General features: G+C 40.1%; 1 protein-coding gene across 5 annotated transcripts in view; it reads right to left on the reverse strand.

Annotated features, from left to right (window-relative positions):
- The window catches only part of ATP11A (ATPase phospholipid transporting 11A), a 235,309-nt gene that overhangs the window by 78,012 nt on the left and 138,547 nt on the right, over nucleotides 1-18,750 (reverse strand). For all 5 annotated transcript variants that reach the window (XM_090022063.1, XM_090022099.1, XM_090022084.1 and 2 more), the window contains exons 3-5: nucleotides 13,983-14,072; nucleotides 11,168-11,248; nucleotides 7,926-8,033 (exon numbers count right to left, since the gene is read on the reverse strand). In XM_090022063.1, the coding sequence (XP_089878189.1) occupies nucleotides 7,926-8,033; nucleotides 11,168-11,248; nucleotides 13,983-14,072 (279 nt within the window). The remainder of the gene's footprint in view (nucleotides 1-7,925; nucleotides 8,034-11,167; nucleotides 11,249-13,982; nucleotides 14,073-18,750) is intronic.

An 18,750-nucleotide genomic window follows, 5' to 3' on the forward strand; every position in this document is an offset into this window, starting at 1 on the left:
ATATAACCACAACTAATACTTCTACAGACCCTGAAGGCATGCTATTAGTCACATAGTATGAACAAGCACTATTTTTTGCAAAAACATCCAGATATTGTTGAAATTCTAATTTAATGACTGAAGAATGTGAAGGGGCTAGAACGTAATCATTTTTTGTCAAAATATCAGTTTCAATGACGATTTTCATCATAAAATAAGGTTTTGTTTTCGACAAACTCTGAGGAATATGGTTTTCTTTTCTCTTCTATTTTATCTTGTCAAAATGCCTATGTCTGAAGAACTTCCCACTGTGCTTTTCATGTCATTTATTTCTTGCTAAATTGATTTAATGAGGTCCCAATCAGTTTCATAACAGTGATATTGAAGTTACAAAGACTGAATTTTGATAGCCCTAATCTGGTAGAGGTAGCCAATTCTAATTATACAAAAATATTTGGATAATCAACAATAATGGCAACATATAAAATAAATCAAGACAGTTTAGATAAATCTTGGAAAAAATGTATCCCAGTTTGCCAGACTGAGAAAAGAGTTAAAGAATCTACTTAGTCTCCATCTGCATTAGTATATTTGTATATTTTGAAGCAATTTGGGTGCCTGTAAAGCTGAAAATTGCAAGGTAGGAGTCTACTTAACATTTGCTTCTGAGAAAAACCACAACCTCTTAATTTTTTGGGGCTCAAATGCTTTATTTCAGCACTAACTAACTATCCATAAATGTTTTTGCCAAGGAGTGTACTTCAGTTTTCAGAATGTTTCAGATTTGTTCAGTGACAGCAGATCCCAAGGGCCTGGCAGGGATATAACCCAGTGTTTTTCAGACAGCCTCTTATGTGGCTTCTTGTCTCCCACTCCCTTACTAGATATTTTATCCCTCATACTACTTCTCCTTTTCTGTACCTTCCACCTAAAACTACCTGTCCACACAGTGCGCTCCCTGAAATTCCTCTAATAATGAACACTTATATTTGGACCATTTTGGATACATCTGGTCATAGTCAGCTTTGCAAAGCACTTATTGGGCCAATGCACCATTTCAAAAGTACCATTTGGACCCTGCCTGCTTTACAAAGCATGCATTGATTACGCATATCTACTTGAAACTGGCAAAATATTTGAAAAGCTGCTTAAATATTTCAGCCCTACTTATATTCATGTTGGCTCCCAAAAGATTCCCTAAAAGGTCATTTGGAAAAAGACAAAAGATATTTTGAAGTATTAGGTCAAACTTTTTTGAAAATAAAATGTAGGAAAAGAGCTTTACTTATATTTTTGAGAAAGAACAGACTATTTTTGAACCTAAAAAAAGCCTTTGTTCAATTTAAATTTTAAATTCTTAAAAAGAAACAAAGCAGGAGTGTTTACAATGACAGCTGACAATGTGACAATTCAGATACTTTAGCCTGATCTTGGTGACAAGGGTAAAAAATAATTTATAACAGAATGCTAGAATCAGGTTTTGGTGGAAAACTTTACTTATCCACCTTAAAATTCTCAATCCTTTTATTATATTAACAATTTTCTTAAAAAGTGTAATGGTAATTCAGAGACATCCCACAAAATGGCAGGAGTTACTTGAGGCCCTGGAATTAGGGAATGATGAATGGAATTGAGAAGTGTTTACTAGTTGGTAGTAAAAAGCTAAACAAAAAATGTGTCACTAAAAATTGCAAGACAGTCACAGGTAGTGGTGGTAAAGAGCACTGCAAATAAGATTATTTGAAAGTATGTTTCTAACAAACAGTGGGGTTTCATTACTCAGAAGGGATCCAAGACTGAACATTTTGACTGGGCAGAATTCACTATGAGGTTTGTTAAAGGAAAAAAAGGAAAGGAACATTATAGAACTTACTTCCCTAGTGAAAGAGAGGAGAAGGACAGGTTGGCAAGTGCTGTCAGCTCACTGACCTACCAGCCAAATACAGACCTACTGTTCAAGATTTTTAAAGGAACACAATTGCAGTCTCAAAATTAGGCTTCTGTAAAGCACAAAGAATTTAGTTCAGCCTCAAGACTGAACATCTTTTTCCCAAAGGGATTTTTAAAGCAAACTTTTAATTTAAGAAATTACATGCACTGATTTTCACTTTGAGAAGCCTGTGGTCCTCCTTTTTATTCTAGAAGTACTGAGGGATGAGGCCTGCTAATTACCAGCTCAGGCCTCAAAATAGAGAGATTTATTTAGACAGTATACGCAGATGTGAGTGTACTATGTTCTTACCAGATGATAAAGTCTCAGGCTTTCCAGGTTTAGGAAGATAGTAGCTTTCTCAGCCACCTGCTTCTGGTTAATTAATCTCACAGATTTAGGGACCAGAGTCAGGGATCAAATGCCTAATCAGAAGGTGAATGAGGCAGCAGACGCCTTCTGTTTGTAGGCAGTTTGGCCAAGGTCCGCCGTCTGCACTCTTTGAAGTAGGTGGGGGAAGGTGCTAATGACAAGTTCTGTCCACATTTTTAAGCTACATAGAGCAAGAGAGAACCTGGATGGCGAAACATGTTTGAATGCCTCCTGGACTACAGGTTTTACAAGTCATGCTCACAACAAAAGCAGAGTAAGCCATTTGACCATTTAGGACTGCAGGTTCCCACATCCCATGCCAGGTCAAGTAAACCAAAACAATCAAAATGCCTAGATGGTTATAATTTTGTCAACAAGGGCCCTTCAAGCTAAACAGCTTGCTGTTAAGACCCATTAAGACCAATATTAGCTTGAAAAAGAACTTGCACTAGGATGCAGCAGGAACCCTGTAAAAGAATGGACTAGTGTTCGGTTATCACAGTCCACAAGGAGAGAGAAGTTTGAGTTCTGAAGTCAGTAGGAATGGGAAATCTTGACATAAATTATAATAAACCTTCCCAATGTGAGATCTTTACCAGGAAGAAATTAAATGATGTTGGGAAATGGCTTTGAAGCAAATCACCAAGAGGTACAAGACATCCAGCCTACAGATGAATTATTAGAACACCTTGCATTTTGTTTGGACTTTCATAATTTTCTCTGCCACCAAAGAAAACTCTCCAGCTGGTAACAGATGTATGTACAAGTCCTGCATAAAGTATCATGGAATCACCGCTGAGTCATATTAAATGTATGCATTCAATTACCTCCACCGAGGCTATAGCAGGGGCAAAGCAGAAATACTTTGTAGGGGGGAAAAAACCCATGAGCAACCAGGTTTTGACAGTTTAAGCTGAAATAGTATTAGAAATACTATTAAAGACAAAAGGCAGAAATGTGTCCAGAGGCAGGAAGGCAGGAAGAACTAAATTTAGATTACACACAGAATGTGTATGTTTATTAGGGGAGGACTTGGAACATCACCCGCTTAAAGAGACCCTTCAAATTCTCTTCACAGTAGGAAGCAAAAAACTAGTAGAAAATCCTCCTTTGGAGAATTAATAAGGCAGTCCACAAGATAAACTAATCCATTAAACTACGGCATTCACAGACAAGTAAGAATGAAAGATAATAGGCACATAAAAAATGGAACAGCTGACATCAGAAGATTGCTATCTTTGTTGAGAGCACATATAGAAAAGCTATTCTACTCAAAAGTAAAGTTATCCTTAATCAGAAGGAAGTATTGAAAATTTTGAAAATATAATGCCAAAAACCAGACCATAAGACTCACAAACGTAAGATTTAATCACTTATTTCAAAGAGATATCCAGGCATGACACCAACTGAAGTGGATGCTGAAATGGCAGAGCTAAGAGGACTAAGAATCAAAAAACATACTATATAGTCTTATTTGGTCTTCAAGAGTACTCTTAAAATAGAGATAGTAGAGAAAAAAGGCCTTTTGTCCACAGTCCAAGAACAAAATCCATCAAGGAGTAGTGATCACTGGCAGAAAGTTGAAAGAATTGAACCCCCTCTGCCACTAGGGCCACTGGCACACATTCATTTAATGGCATAATGGGACATGATCTCAGATTCCAACAATCAGAGCAGAATGGCATTTTTTTGGAATCAGATCTCGGAGTCTGGAGGAGTCTGAAGTCCAAGAGGCGTCTGGAATAATGCTCCCATCCTCCTGCACCAGCAAGTTGAAAGCGGTCCTGCTGATGGTCAGTTTTAGCCCCTGGACCACACTGGGGCCACGTCAAGACTTTAGGACAGAACAATCCCATGCACTGCTACAGGCTTGGGACCAACTGATTAAGCAGAAGCTCTGCAGAAGAGGACTTGGGGGTTACAGTGAACAATAAGCTGGATATGAGTCAGCAGTGTGCCCTTCTTGCCAAGAAGTCCAACACCATACTGGGTTGCAATAGTAGGCCAGTTGCTAGTAGATTGGGGGAACTGATGATTCCCCTATATTCTGCACTGGTGTGACCGCATCTGGAGTACTGTATCCAGTTTTGAGCCCCCAGTATAGAAAGGGTGTGGACAAGTTGGAGAGATTCCAGTGGAAGACAATACAATGGTTAGAGGGCTGGGACTTACGAGGACAGCCTGACGGAACCAGGCTTATTTAGTCTGCAGAAGAGAGACTAAGGAGAGATTTAACAACAGCCTTCAGCTACCTGAGGGGGGTTCTAAATAGGATGGAGCCAGACTGTTCGCAGTGGTGACAGATGAAAGAACAAGGGTCTCACATTGCTGGAAGGGAGGTTTAGGTTGGATATTAGGAAAAACTTTCTCACTAGGAGGCGGTGAAACACTAGAACAGGTTATCTAAAAAGGTGGTCTCCATCTTTGGAGGTTTTTAAGGCCCAGCTCAACAAAGCTGTGGCTGGAATGATTTAGCTGGAGCTGGTCCTGCTTTGAGCAGTGGGTTGGACTAGATGACCACCTGAGGTCCATTCCAACCCTCATTTTCTATTTTTCTTAGACTCCATTGGGGTCCTGGAGCCAGGAACTACACCAGAGTCTTGAGTCGTCTTTGGTTACCCTGCCACATGTTCAATTTAGGATATGATGGAAATAAGCCATGAAAATATTATACATCCTTTGTGGAATATTTTTGCGGCCAGTTTTCTGTTTTGTTGTGCTATTAATGTGTGACAGGTTTACTATTTATAGTGCCTTAATTATAACATCTGCCAGAGGTCTAGTAGGAGTCAACCTTAAGTTGTCCTCCATTTCCTAAATATTCTATTACTAAAGAACTGAGACTTCAATGACACTGCCTGAAATAGGAATCTCCATACAAAACAGGGTGCTACAGTGAGGCATATTACCATTGACTTGTGTTTGTACTGAGGTCTAATTAATCTAAAACCCTTGCTTCTTCCATTCTGTTTGGTTGTCACAAGGCTACAAATCTGTGTTACTACCTTTCTTTTTCATCAGTGAATCCAAAAAGCCTTAAGTTTTTGAATTGCCTTCAATAGGTCTTTTACACTTTTCTTAGAAGTAAATCTATGAAGCTAAACACTGCTCCAAAACTCATTTGATTAGTCACTGCCAAAGAAGAACTAAATTCTACTGAGGATATAAGCTTGATACCTGTGGCAATAAAACTAAGGCATGAACAAGTACAACCCAAATGGTTGTTCTAGCTGGCCACTTCATGTACCTGCACACTGTAAAGTAAAATTCCAAAGGCGGTTTATGAAAATGAAGAGTATCCTAACTTTTGAGAGTTACAAACCAGAACTTATTATTAGTGATTCTAACAAGGTTCACTCTACAAGCCATGCCATTAGGGCAAAGGCAGGCAAAGTCCAACCCATGGACTGGACTGGGCCCACAGTAGAATCCATTTCCCAGAAGCCCCTGCCTGCGTCACTGTGGCCAGTTTCCATGGAGACTCCAGGAGCGGTTGTGCCATGGCAGTGCAGGGCCAGAGTTTCTATGAAGACTGGCCTCAGCAGCACTGGTTGGACATGCAGCTGGGTGGGGAGCTGGTCAGCAGCTGGGATCTTGCAGCAGTGACAATGTAGTCCAGAGCCAGGGCAGAGCTGCAATCTGCCCCCTGCACACCCCAGGGCAGGGACATACAGGCAGTGGATCACAGCTGTGCCCCAACTCCACACTATGCTGTGACCACTGCAAGATCCCAGCCCCAGCTCTGAAGCAGCTCCCTGCCCAGGGCCCTGTAAGTGCTGCTGGGTTTGGTCTCCATGGAAACCCTGGCCCCACACTATCACTCCTGGGGTTTCTATGGAAACCATCTGCAGCAAGAGGCAGGGGCTGCTGGGAAATGGAGTCCAGCTGCTGGCCAGATCCACTATTTTGCCCACTCCTGCATTAGGGATTTTTTTTTTAAAGCCAAAGAAAAACCTATTACTTGAGCTGATGTAGCAATTTCTAGTGACAAGAGCCTACCAGAATAGGAATTAATAATCTAAACTGAAGGTCAAGGATTAATTCAATAAGGAATATAAAATATAAAAGAAATAGAAACCCTGATAGAAGCAGTCTGTCAACCAAAAATTTAAGCTCATCCATGCCATTTGCTAATGCCCTGATGAAAAATAATTTTTCCTTTTAATTGTTTAATTTTTCTTCTTGTTTTCAGGGTTTTGTTTTTTTATTTTGATCACGTTTCATAGGTTCATATATTTTTAGGCCAGAAGGGACTACACGGTGTGACCTCCTATATAAAAACAGGTCGTAACATTTTAGCCAGTTAACTGTACAGATTTCCTTTATTTAAAATATCTCTCAGGGCTTTTTGCCAAGGGCTCTTTTGTAAATTAGTCCCTAAAAACAGCTATGTCAAAAGGAGTAAAGGGAAGATGAAGGAAGTGAAAAGGTGATAATTTAGGCCTTGGACACACATTACATGTGCATTGCTATATTCTCCCTTAGAGTGATACAGAAAGCATTCAGACTGTCTGTAGTGCCACAAAGATGGTGGATCTATCACCAAAATGTTCCTGTTTTAAACAGAAACTCCTTTGTAGGGCAGGGTTTTAGTATGCATATCTATTCAGTTACATACAGAACTACAGGGGGTCTCTTGGTCCTCCAGCATCCCATAGCGCTGTGCTCTCCATTCTCTGTCTTCAAGATAGAAGGAGGGAAAGCATCTGGCACTCTAACAGCCTGCGGAGAGGCAAAACTGTAGCCCACCTAGGGTTTGGGACTGCAGTTCTGCTTACTGCAGTTAAGTGCCACAGAGTCACTGCTGCTCTAAGGAAACAGTGCCTGCCACCACTGCAGTGGCAGAGACTGATACCACAGATTTAACATTAAATATGCATGTTCTCAATTTTCAAGTTACTCAAAAGACTAATGAAGAGATAATAATGCCCAAATGGATGTCTCAGGCACTCTTCAAAGAAAACTTCAGAGTTGGTTATGTCACCACAGGAAGTACTAAAAGAAAAACAGAAGCAAACAAATAAAAAAACCAAAACAACCCTCCCCACTTTGCTTGGAATATCAATCGTCTAAATCTGTGAGGTTCTGAAAAATAAATCAGAAGGCCAAGTTATTTTGCTCACAGACATTTACATGGATTCTGATAATAACCCCAAATTATCATAAATACAGGGGACAAAGGTGTAAACCCTTCATCTCCAAAGAGTGGCTAGTAATGTATGAAAAGTTATATTTTAGGCTCTATCATTTTTACAAGAATTGGAAATAATCCATGGATTGTTCCTTAAAACTGAATCAAGAGGGTCTGCCTTGATCATCTTTATTGCTGTCCTACTGAAAACACCAACAATGTGGATGAGAACGGAAGACAAACAATGAATGAAAGTTGATGCGAAGAACAGATTTTATCAATTGGAAAATGAAAGGCACATGCTAAGTGCAGAGCCTAGCGAAGCTACGAAGAAAGAGTTTTAAAACTTTCTAAAACATTTTATTCAAGTGTAATCTATTTTTTCTAGTTTGGATTTTCATGTTTATATTATGAATACTGCAAACTTGTGCTTATATTTTTGTCTAATTTGGGGTGGGGAAGGGAACTAAAGCCTAACCCCCTAAAAAGTATTTGGTAATAGTTGTTACTTACTCTTAATTTTCGGCTTTGCTTTCTAACCAGTTTGCCATGCTGAATGAAATGAACAGGGCATTGGTTCATTGCATTGTCTGCTTTATGTCTAAGCCAATCTTCATAACCCTAGAAAACAGTGAAATGGAATGGAATAAAGTTAAGAAAACATAGTGATGTGAACTTTACTTTGAAGTTTCAGATCAGATCTATTTTACAAGAATAATAAAAAAAATTCATTACTAAAAATGAAATAATGATAAAATAATAAAAATAAAACCATGAACAATTTACTATTCGGAAAATTAAATGTGTGTTAATAACATGAAAGGAAGCAATATGTGTGTTAATAATGTGAGTGAAAGCAATCCAATGGAGTGAGCAGAGCAGTGAAAAAATGAAGGGACGTTCTTGGTCTCTGAAGAACAGGGAGTGTTCTTTATCTCACCTTGCTTCACATGTGCTCAGAAGTATGTCTACAACAGTGGTTTTCAAACTGTGTTTCACAGAATCTTGGGGTTTTGCGATAGGTCATCTGGCTTCCACAAAGAAATTGGGGGTAATGGCAGAGCCGGCTGGAAGGCAGCGTGATGTCATTGCCAGGCCAGGTCACCCTGACCCATGTCATTCTTTAGGACAGGGGTAGGAGCTCCACAACAGAAGCAGCAATAGGAAAGGGTTCTGTGACATTAGGAAATTTGAAAACCACTGATCTATCAGAATGGATGTTTAGAACAAAGAAGAAGGAGAACAGATTTGGGATTACTGGGCTCAGAGGTTCCATGATCAAGTTGAATTGCACACTGGGGAGACTAGTGTTGGGCTTAAAAACAGCACACCAATGGTCAGGTATAAATTGACAAAGACCTTGAAGACTAGTGCTTATTTTGGTTGCTAACTATTTCACTAGTTCATGATATGCAACAGGGTAAATATAAAAATGACTGATCTGATGGGAACAATTCTTCCAAGTTTTTATAGCCATATTATACAAACACATAAATATCACTTGTTTAACTAGCTTATTCATGTTAAAGTGGCAAAAAAATAATGGATAAATTGTTTTGGGAGAAAGTTTCTACCCTCCAAATTTCTATTGTGTCAATCCCTTTATGGGCAAAAAAACCAGATGGTGGAATTGGCATTTAAACAAAGAGCAGACCTAAGCAAGTCTTTTGCTTTAAATTTCCTGGAAATCTCTAGATATGAGGCAACTGATGCTATACATCCAGAGGCAGAATTCAGCACACTGTTTGTGATGAATTGCAACTGGAAAAAAAGCAACAGCTACCAACAATGCATGTCACAACTTACCACTCTTTATTTAAGCATAGGTTTTCAGCTTTTTTTAGGAAATTCATTTCTCAGCTGTTTTTATCTTTGACTTTCTAGAAACACACTCATTACATATCTGGGAATGCACAAATTTAAAAAAATGATATAACATGTCAAGGCCCAAGTAAACAAGTGTCACTAGCACTCAGACTCCTCAGACTTCTTTTCAACATCAGGCAAAGAAAATTACAGGATGCATGACCTTCAACTCAAAAGGAAGCCCTTTTGTCCATTATAACTATGTTAATATTTATAATTAAGAAAGGGATGATTCTTTGGACACTCAGGACCTATGCTACTTGGTGTTTAAGACTGAGATTTTTGAGAGGGATTCCAAGATGCTTAAATGTCACTGAAATTCAACAAAAAAATTTTTCTTAAGCACTTTTGAAAATCCCAGCATAAAACAATATCAACAATATGCACTGCATCCAGAAGTGAATAGAGAAGTAAACAGAAGTAAAAAGTGAATAGAGAAGTGAAAAGAGAACTGATGTAGATGTAAAAGTATTAATGTAATGGACCCCAGGTAGGGCTGCTGGGGCCAGCCCACTAATGGTCCCAGCTTCCCCTATCCCACCCAAAGTAATTTGCCGTGAGCCAGAGCTCACATGGCACAGCTGTTCCCCAGGGACAACCAGCAGTGGCACAAGGTATGCCACTGCTAGTTGTCCCTGGGGAACCAAATGTTCACTCATGTCTGGACATGGCCTGAGTGTTTGAAAAAGGACAGGTTGGGCATGTTTAACTCATCTGAAATTCTAGTATCTTTATAGTATTAACATCCTGCACAGCAGATCTACAGAAGGAAAAGCCATCAGTCTGAACTGATTAGACAAAAAGAAATAGAAACTTCATGGTAAAGCTACATTCATTTAGGCCCCAATCTACTGAAGATATCCTTGATTTAAGATTGATCTTTATGTTCACGTATGGTTTTTTGGAGTTTCAGTGGGATTTCACAGGGCCAGCAGTTTGTATTAACTGACACCACTGAAGAAATGGGGTCATGAAACAACAAATTGCCATAATCCATTCCCTTAAATTAATGCTAATTTGAAATCAGAAAAAATGTCAGGCCAGACCAATACAAGTCCATATGAGCATAAATGTTATTCTATTTGAATACCCCAACCTTTGTTATGGAGGATCCCAATACATTATATGGCAAGTATCCACTTCATTATTATTTTAAGTTACACAGAATCATTTTTTAATTAAATTTGAGGGATTCTTATATTGTGCGATCAGCAATTATTTAAAAGGTCCATAAGTGTTTTATTATAAACTGGCAATGAACTTTAGCAAAAATTAATACACAATAACCTTGAATGCCCTTTTTGTGGGAATAATGTAAAGCAGACTGTACATACTGTAACACTATCAATGACATTTCCTCACAAATAAGAATCATGGTTTTGTTCCATAACTTAATTCTGATATTCTGCACCTATGCATTTTCATTGTCATAACACAGAGTAGCACCTTAGAAACTAAGATGCCACATTGCCCTGCCTTTTGCCTGACCTCAGACTAACATGTTATCTCTCTCTATTTTTTAGGAAAATTCTTTAAGATATAGCTGAATAAATATTTGTGAACTAATTTAAAGTTCAGTTGATTCAACTGGGTAAACTATTCCTTGGCACACAGTGACAACGAATACAAAATTATATTATGAAACATTTTGAAGGTTTTGTTGAATAAATGAAAGCCAAAGTTTTTAAAACAACAGCATTGTGCATAATACACCACAGAGTCAAAGAATAAAAAAATTAGGTTCTCAGAGAATGCAAAAAATAAAAAAGACTTTTCCTTTTCCCTATACCCTAAGCCAAAGTAACAGGAAAAGTTAAGAAAGAAAGGAATTCTAACATAACACATTTGTGCAACTTTCAATTTCACATTTTTGTTCATAAAATTCTCACCTGCTTGATAGCTGTTACAGTGATGACAAACAACAATGGAAGTCCACTTGTTACCGGACTGGTTGGTGTATCAATAATTAACTGCAACACAAAAAGCCCCCCACCAAATCAAACTGTTTACATAAATTTATACAACAATATTCATTTTTCCAAGCAAAACATTTGGATTGTATTTAAAAATAGACTAGTATAACCACATATATGGAAGCTTACTATTAAAAAAAATTAAATACACTGAGAAATAAATGTAATTTGTCTTTATAAAAATATGTTCCTTTTGCTCTGCGTTTAGAAATGTATGTAAACACATCCATCTATTTATGTACAGATGTATTCAGTTAAGCAAGAGCATATAAGTTAGACTTCTGGAAATGTCTATGGCCTGCTTTTCTGATTCCCACCCTTCACACTTCTTCAGAATTTTTTGGTAGAAGAATTCTTTAATGAAACCAGATAAGAGGGAATAAGCCTAATGGTGAGAACAGGAAGTCCAGAATTCTGCTCCTAGCTTACTATGTGTAACTGTGAGCAAATCACTTATTTGCCTTAATTTTCCCTATATCTAAAATGTAGATAATATTTACATAGTTGCATTATGAGATGATTGGCTAATAATAACCATGTGGTACTCTGAACATTAAAAATTAGGAGTTCACCAATAGAGATTTTGAGGGCCGATAGCCGATTTTTAAGGAGGCATAATGGTTGATGCTGATCCAATTTCCAATAAAGCTGCGTGCAGCTGGTAAGTCTGGTGTGGTAAAAGGGGAAGTGCAAGGGAAGAGGTGTGGGGGGGCAGATCAACGCCCCCCATGGTGAGGGAGAGAGTGGGGCTGGGGTTGGGGCTAGGGTAGGCATGGCCGAGCAGGGGCGGGGTGGGTGTAGGATGGAGTCACAGCTGATGCGGGGGTGCAGAGAGGCTCCCACCACTGTGCACACCATGGGAGGGCACAGGGGATGTGTGTCCCTGGATTTGTGTGACATGGGTGGGGTGGGCTGCAGTTGCAGCCTGGGGCCGGGGCCGTGCTGGGCTCTTCCTGGCATGTGAAGGGGAGGGGCAAGGACTGGGCTGGAGCTGTGCTCAGGGTGGGCAGCGGCAGTGCTGGGAGGGGGCTGCAGCCGCCCCAAATTTTGCTGTAGCCCCCTCACTGCTCCCCCAGAGCTATCACCGCCCAACCCGAGCACCACCCTGGCCCAGCTCCTGCCCCAGCCCCCCATATACTGGGAAGAGCCCAGCACAACCCCAGCCCCAGCCCGCAGCTGCAGCCCATCCTGCCTGCATCCTGCATAGATCCAGGGGCATATGCCCCCCACCATGCTCTCCTGGGGTGTGTGCAGTGGCAGGAGCCACCCCACTCTCCCCACACTTCCTGGACAAGCTGCAGCTCCATCCTGTGTCCTGCCCTACCCCAGCTGGGCAGTGCCTGCCTTAGCCCCTGCCCCAACCCCAGCTCCACTCTCTCCCTCACCACAGAGAGCCTTGATCTGCCCGCCCAACCCACAACAGACTTACCAGCTGCACACAGCTCTCCAAGTTGCCAGACTGTGCATCTCGCTGTCTATGTGCTGTGCTGCAGCTGCATGCATGCATGGGCATTTATCGCCAACATCAGGTTGATTTCCGATACAGTTCATTTTCTTTATATTGGTGCCTATCCAATATCGGATCAATTTATCGGTGCACCTCTATAAAAAATTCAATAAAAGTACCAATGTACCCAGACCTCCTCCCCTGTACAGGGTAGGTAACCTAATAGATTATTCCTAAGACTTTTCTTTAATCTGAAAGCTTGTTTGTAATTTGGAAGAACTGTTAAGTTCTAGTAAACACTTCACTAATTTAAAAAGTTAAAATATGTGGGCTGGAGTGCTCACCTGTTTCTTCAAGTGCTCAATAAATAAAGGTTACACTAACTGCAATTAAGATAGTGGCTGCTTTAGAAGGTAAATTATCTGGTAATTGTTGGCAGTTAAAGCAGACCCACGCATGCTGTCATCATAGCTCTCATCAAAGAAAAAACTCCACAAAACTACTGAGAACTTTTGCAATTAGAGGTAAAAAAGCAAATCAGACATAGGGTTCCAGGTCAAAATCAAAACTGTTCCATGTTCTGGTCCCAAAATCCTTATCTCTCAATACTGTTCCAAGAATCTGTATCACTATTGCTTGTAGCTATCCAGACAAATAAGCAAGCAAACTCCTGCAAGAGTCTTTTGTTCAAACTTAATGTATCTCTGTTACATTTAGTGCATGGTATAGTAAGGAAAAGTGTAGAATTATGAAGCCTAAAAAATGACAGCCTCCAATTACTCAAATATGTCATATTAGACAATGATCATATTAGTGCCCCTATATTAATCTGTTAGTCCACATTGATTCGGGCAGACTACTTTTAGCTGGAACTCTCTCCATATACATTGAGACTATATCAGTTGTAATGAACTTCATCAACATGCCAACTATGGTGGTGGCACTTCTAAATAGTACCCATAACCCTTCCCCAATTCAACTGCAGGAGTACATCCGTTAAGCAGCTGTTCAATACAAATTTTCAAAACCCACATTTTATGACACATTAATCATCAGATTGTAACAACTGTACCATTTTCCCCCAGGTTGGACTGATATTAGTACATGTGTTAAAGAGCTTGTTTTTAATTTATCAGCAATGTTGCTGACTACTGATCTATTTCTCCCTGTCATCAAAGTGGTGAGTCTGAAAACAGTTGGGGGGGGGGAGGGGGTTGTTAAACCTCTTCCAAAAATATTTTTCTAGAAGGTGTGTAAATTATTAAAGAAATGGGAATGGCTTACCTGAACAAGAAAAATGATGAGAAAATAAAAGTTAGCTATTCTTCTGAATTGCTCAAACAAGTTCTTCGGTACAAAGTTCCAAAATGTGTACTAAAAAATATGCATATAAAAAGAGTATTAAAGTGTTTGTGATACTACTTACTACTTCTTTACAGTCATGCCATACTACATTACTGACAGCAAAGACCATAGGCATCTATACATATACAAGCACACCCTTGAAGAACCAAACTATCTCAAAATTTACAAACAAAATTTAAATATCACAAGTTGGATTAAATTTTTGCAAACTCATTCACATAAATTCGCTGATAAGCAACCTTCTCAGAATCATGCAGCTGATAACTGATATTCAAGGTACCCCCATCGCACCCAACAGTTGCACTCAAATCCAAGTTCTGGCCATTCACTGAACTAGGTTTATATGGCAACACCATCCAGTTAGATGTTTAGTTGAGGAGCAGTTGGTGTAAAGCTACTAAGTGAAGGATTTAGCCTTAGAACTATTGCTTAGCCTAAGGATGAAACTAACTCCTCTCCATTTTTTAACATGCTAAAGGTGCTTTGACAGCAAATCAGGAACAAAACCAAAGTTGTCAACCTCTCTTACACTCATTAGCTTTTAGTTACGCATACTCCTCCAAACAGCAAAAAAGTACTAAGAAAGTTTATGGCTGAAAAGCCTTTACTTAATAGTTAAGCAAAGGCTATGCAGTTTTTAAATTTATATAACAGTTTTCCTATTCATGTAATATGACATCAAAAGGTATAGTATATGAACAAGTAAACAAAGAATGTATAAGCTTGCTCTTTATCTGCCTATTTGGTCATGAAAATGACACATCTAAACAGAAAAAATTATGGCTAAACTTGGTGTAAGACTGTGTGATATACAATTTAAGAAAACTGAAACTAATATCCTACACAGCCAAATACTTATTTGACACAGACACAAAAGATCAGTATTACTGCAAACTTGCACATCTAGGGAGCAGGGCAGGGACTCTCCAACTGATTGTTTTTGCTGCCCTTCCCTCTTCTTGGCAAGTTACATTGGTTGTTTCTTGATATGGAAATTACACTACCATTTACATTACCACTGAAATTGGTTCTCAAAACATATGTAAAGCCTTTAGCTGGGATGTCAAAAAGACGAAACTCCTGTATAATTTATTGGTGAACTTCATTTACATAGGAAATGCCAATACAAATACTCATTTGGATTTATATTTACTGATCTTACATGCAGGAGGAAATGTCCCCATCATCATGGTGTGAACAAAGGGGTAACAGACTTGTATCTAAATATGCCCTGAGTGAAGGGGAGAGAAGGGGGGGTATTCTCAACCTAACCTGATAGAGTTGCATAACACTCCTGCCATCTACTCCTGCCATTTTGGGTAATAGGGGAATGAGCCAAAAGCCAGGCATGCCTACTAAGTGAAGAAGTTAAAAGGCAAGGTTCTCTTATCTTACCATTAGAAGGCAGTTTCAGGGTTTGAATCCTCCCCCTTACTGACCAGCAGAGCTTAAAAAACAAAGCTGACTGGATTTCACTGAGTTTCCCCCCTAGGTAGCAGAGGTATAGAGCAGGCCTGTGTGAAGTGGCTAGTATTTGCTTTGGACTCAGCTGACTTGGGGGACAGTGATTCGATTTGGTGATTCCAATCACTGTCCCGAACTGATTTGGCCAAATCTGATTTGGTGATTTGGCTGCTTCTGGATCAGACGAATCTCCAAATCGAACAGGTCCCATCCCCTACCAGCTCTTCCAGATCCGTTAGTGGCTGCCCTGCCCGGGCCTGGCGTCCTGGCACTTAAACCCCCCCCCAAAATAAACAAAAAAACCCACCTTCACTGGCTGCTGCTAAGAGTGGGGGCAATACCCGCTGCCCCCCACAACCCTGCACTGTGGGGGGGGCTCTGCCACGAGCCCCCCAGACACCCCAATGGCCTCTGTAGCAACCAGTGAGTGCGGGACTTTTTTTTTTTTTTTTTTTAAGTGGTAGGATGCTGGGGCTAGGCAGGGCAGCTATTGATGGTGCTGGGAGAGCAGGTGGGGATCAGGGAGCGCTCAGGGAGGCTGGGGGAGCAGGCAGGGGATGGGGCTTGGCAGAGGTCCCCCCATGGGCCCTTCGCCCCTTTTCCAACCTTCTCCTCCCCACCCCCTACTTACTGGCACAGAGTCTGGGTACAGCTCCCTGCAGTGGTGAGCGGGGACTGCCTGAATTGCCAAATCTCTTCCGAATCTTTTTCAAAATGATTCCGAGGTTTTGAATCGATTTGGATCTTTTTATTTGTCTTCTGATTCAATTTCGATTCAGAGATTCAGCTGCTGAATCGGGTCAAATCTCCCCAAAATCAAATCAGCAACTGAAGCTTCACAGAGTCCTAGTATAAAGCTCCCACCTAGAAAGGAAGAGACAGTGCAAAAAAGAGGTGTTCCCTCTATGCAGCAAAATCACTAAGAGCTGAAAGCACTTAAGGCTAGATTAGGGGGTAGAACTCTGATTTATTGTGGTAGTGAAATACAAGGTCACAATAGCAGCAAAAGCAAGGCACCTGCTACCCAGCAACTGTAGAGCTGTGACCAGTGATAGGTGGGACAGATGGCAGGGGTGTTATGCAACTCTTATCAGGTACACAGAGGAGCAGAACAGAGTTATCATGTAAACCAGAGGCAGAGTGGCAAGACGAGATATCACTGAAGTAGTGGCTAGCAACAGAACAACAGTGGCAAGACAACACAGAGATGGCAGTGGGATATTTCTTAATGGAAGCAAGAGCCATTTTCCTCATTGTAGGGCTGGAGGCAAACCCATATGAATATACCTCCAGATGCTGGGCCTTTTTTAAGCTCTAGTAACAAATAAGTGGTGTTAATGGATGGACTGGAAAAGTGTTATACTGGAGGGATATTTATTTGTTAGCCATTCAGCCTACAAAGTGGGAAAAATGATGTGAAGGACTACTGCCAAAATATTGCAGGCATGGGATTTACATCCTATTTGCATACTATTGACTTATTGTTGCTGTGTTTTTCCAAATGAATGCCACGCTCTCTCCCTCTGTAATAAATGCTTTTCTTGTTTTATTTACAGACGTATTGCTTGTAAGTGAATAAATACTGCTCAGATGGCACCCAGGTATTTCGCTTTCCTGTTCTTGGGTGGATACCCAAGCCAGTTTTGTTTTGCAGTTTAAAAAAGAACCCCTACATACAGAACCTAGCATTTATAGCTGCTGCCAGCATATGGTAGAAAGGTTCACATAAAAATGGACTTTAAAATTTCAGAAGGTTATGGACAATACTCAGTTGTTGCCAGAGTTCTAGAATATGGAATAGGCATTGCAACTGAAATAATCATTTAGAAATGGTGGCTTGAAAGGGGTTTAGGTGATTGGCATGGAGCGAAACACGGTGGGAACAAATATATTCAGAGATAAGGAGGCAATAGCAGATGGTACCCACATGGAATGTGGATTTGTTCTGGTTGGAGAAGGAGATAGGTATGTAGAGGAAAGAGAAACAGAGCTGGTGGGAAGTGTAGCGCTAGGGACAGAAGTTATACATAAACTGGTATTAGTGATCAGAAACTGGTTCAAATCTGTAACACGACAGAAGTTCAGTGCACAGAAACTGCTTTCAAAGTGGCCAAAGCCGGTTTACAAAAACCCTGGATGAATGTAGTGTCAGACTCAATTGATTTAGGTTAAATCAGTTTACTGAAATTCTGCTCCAGATCCCCTCCAGATTCAAGTTAACTTGCAGTCCTCCAGCATCCCATGATGCTTTCCACCTTCCCCACCACAACCAACCCCTCACAGGATGGGAGGGCTAGCTTTGGCTCAAACTGTCTGTGTCAACCAAGCAGGGAGATGTGCTCTAGCATCCCCCAGCTCCTGGTCTGGGCCACTGCAGGCATGAGGCTGCATTTCCAGAATCAAAAGTGAAAGTCTGTTTACTTACTTATTGGTTCAGTCTATACAGCTTAGCTAACCTGTGAAAGCTGAACTGATTCAGCCTCGGGCTTTTTGACAGATTATACTTAGCCTAGAGGGTTACAAGAGTGGAGAAATGGAATCAGGGGAAGGATAAAGAAAAGGGATGCTATGTTGCAAGACCCACAAGCAAGTTTCAAGAGGGACAAGATTACCAAAAAAGAAAGTAATAGCTTTTTTATTAAAGTTTTGGGGCAAAAACATGCTAAATAATGGCACTGAAATTGAGATGACAGCCTGGGGTGGAAGGGAGGGGGAACAGTGCATAGAGCAGGAGGCAGAATGGTTCCAGCTGTGAGAAATTACCCCTGGAACTGGTCTGTGTAGGGGCAAGGGGTGAGATGTAAAATATTTGGATATTCGGAGGGTATGGAAAAAAACCGTGTTTCTACCCCCCATTTTTTTTTTTGAAAAATTCAAATATATGCAATATTTATTTTCTTACCTATATACATTACTTTACTACATTAAGAACATAAAATATATTATGTATAACTTAACTAGCACGTAAAGTTGTAATGTTCAGTATATTTATGAAATTTAAAAGGATAAATGCCCTATTATTATTTGAATAAAACTAAGGCATTTAAAATAATTATTAGTAATTATTGTTACAGCTGGAGGCACAAGCTGCTGCACCCTAAGGTACTTTTAAGCATGTCTTAGTTGTTGCCAGTTCATGAAAACTAGGAAAAAAATAAAAGTTTAAAATAGAAACCATCGACATTGTAGTAAATAAAAGGAAGTTTTTATTATCTGGACTTAG

The sequence above is a fragment of the Crocodylus siamensis genome, chromosome 1 (genome assembly GCF_052110815.1).
Source record: "Crocodylus siamensis isolate JL-2025a chromosome 1, ASM5211081v1, whole genome shotgun sequence".
NCBI lineage: Eukaryota > Metazoa > Chordata > Crocodylia > Crocodylidae > Crocodylus > Crocodylus siamensis.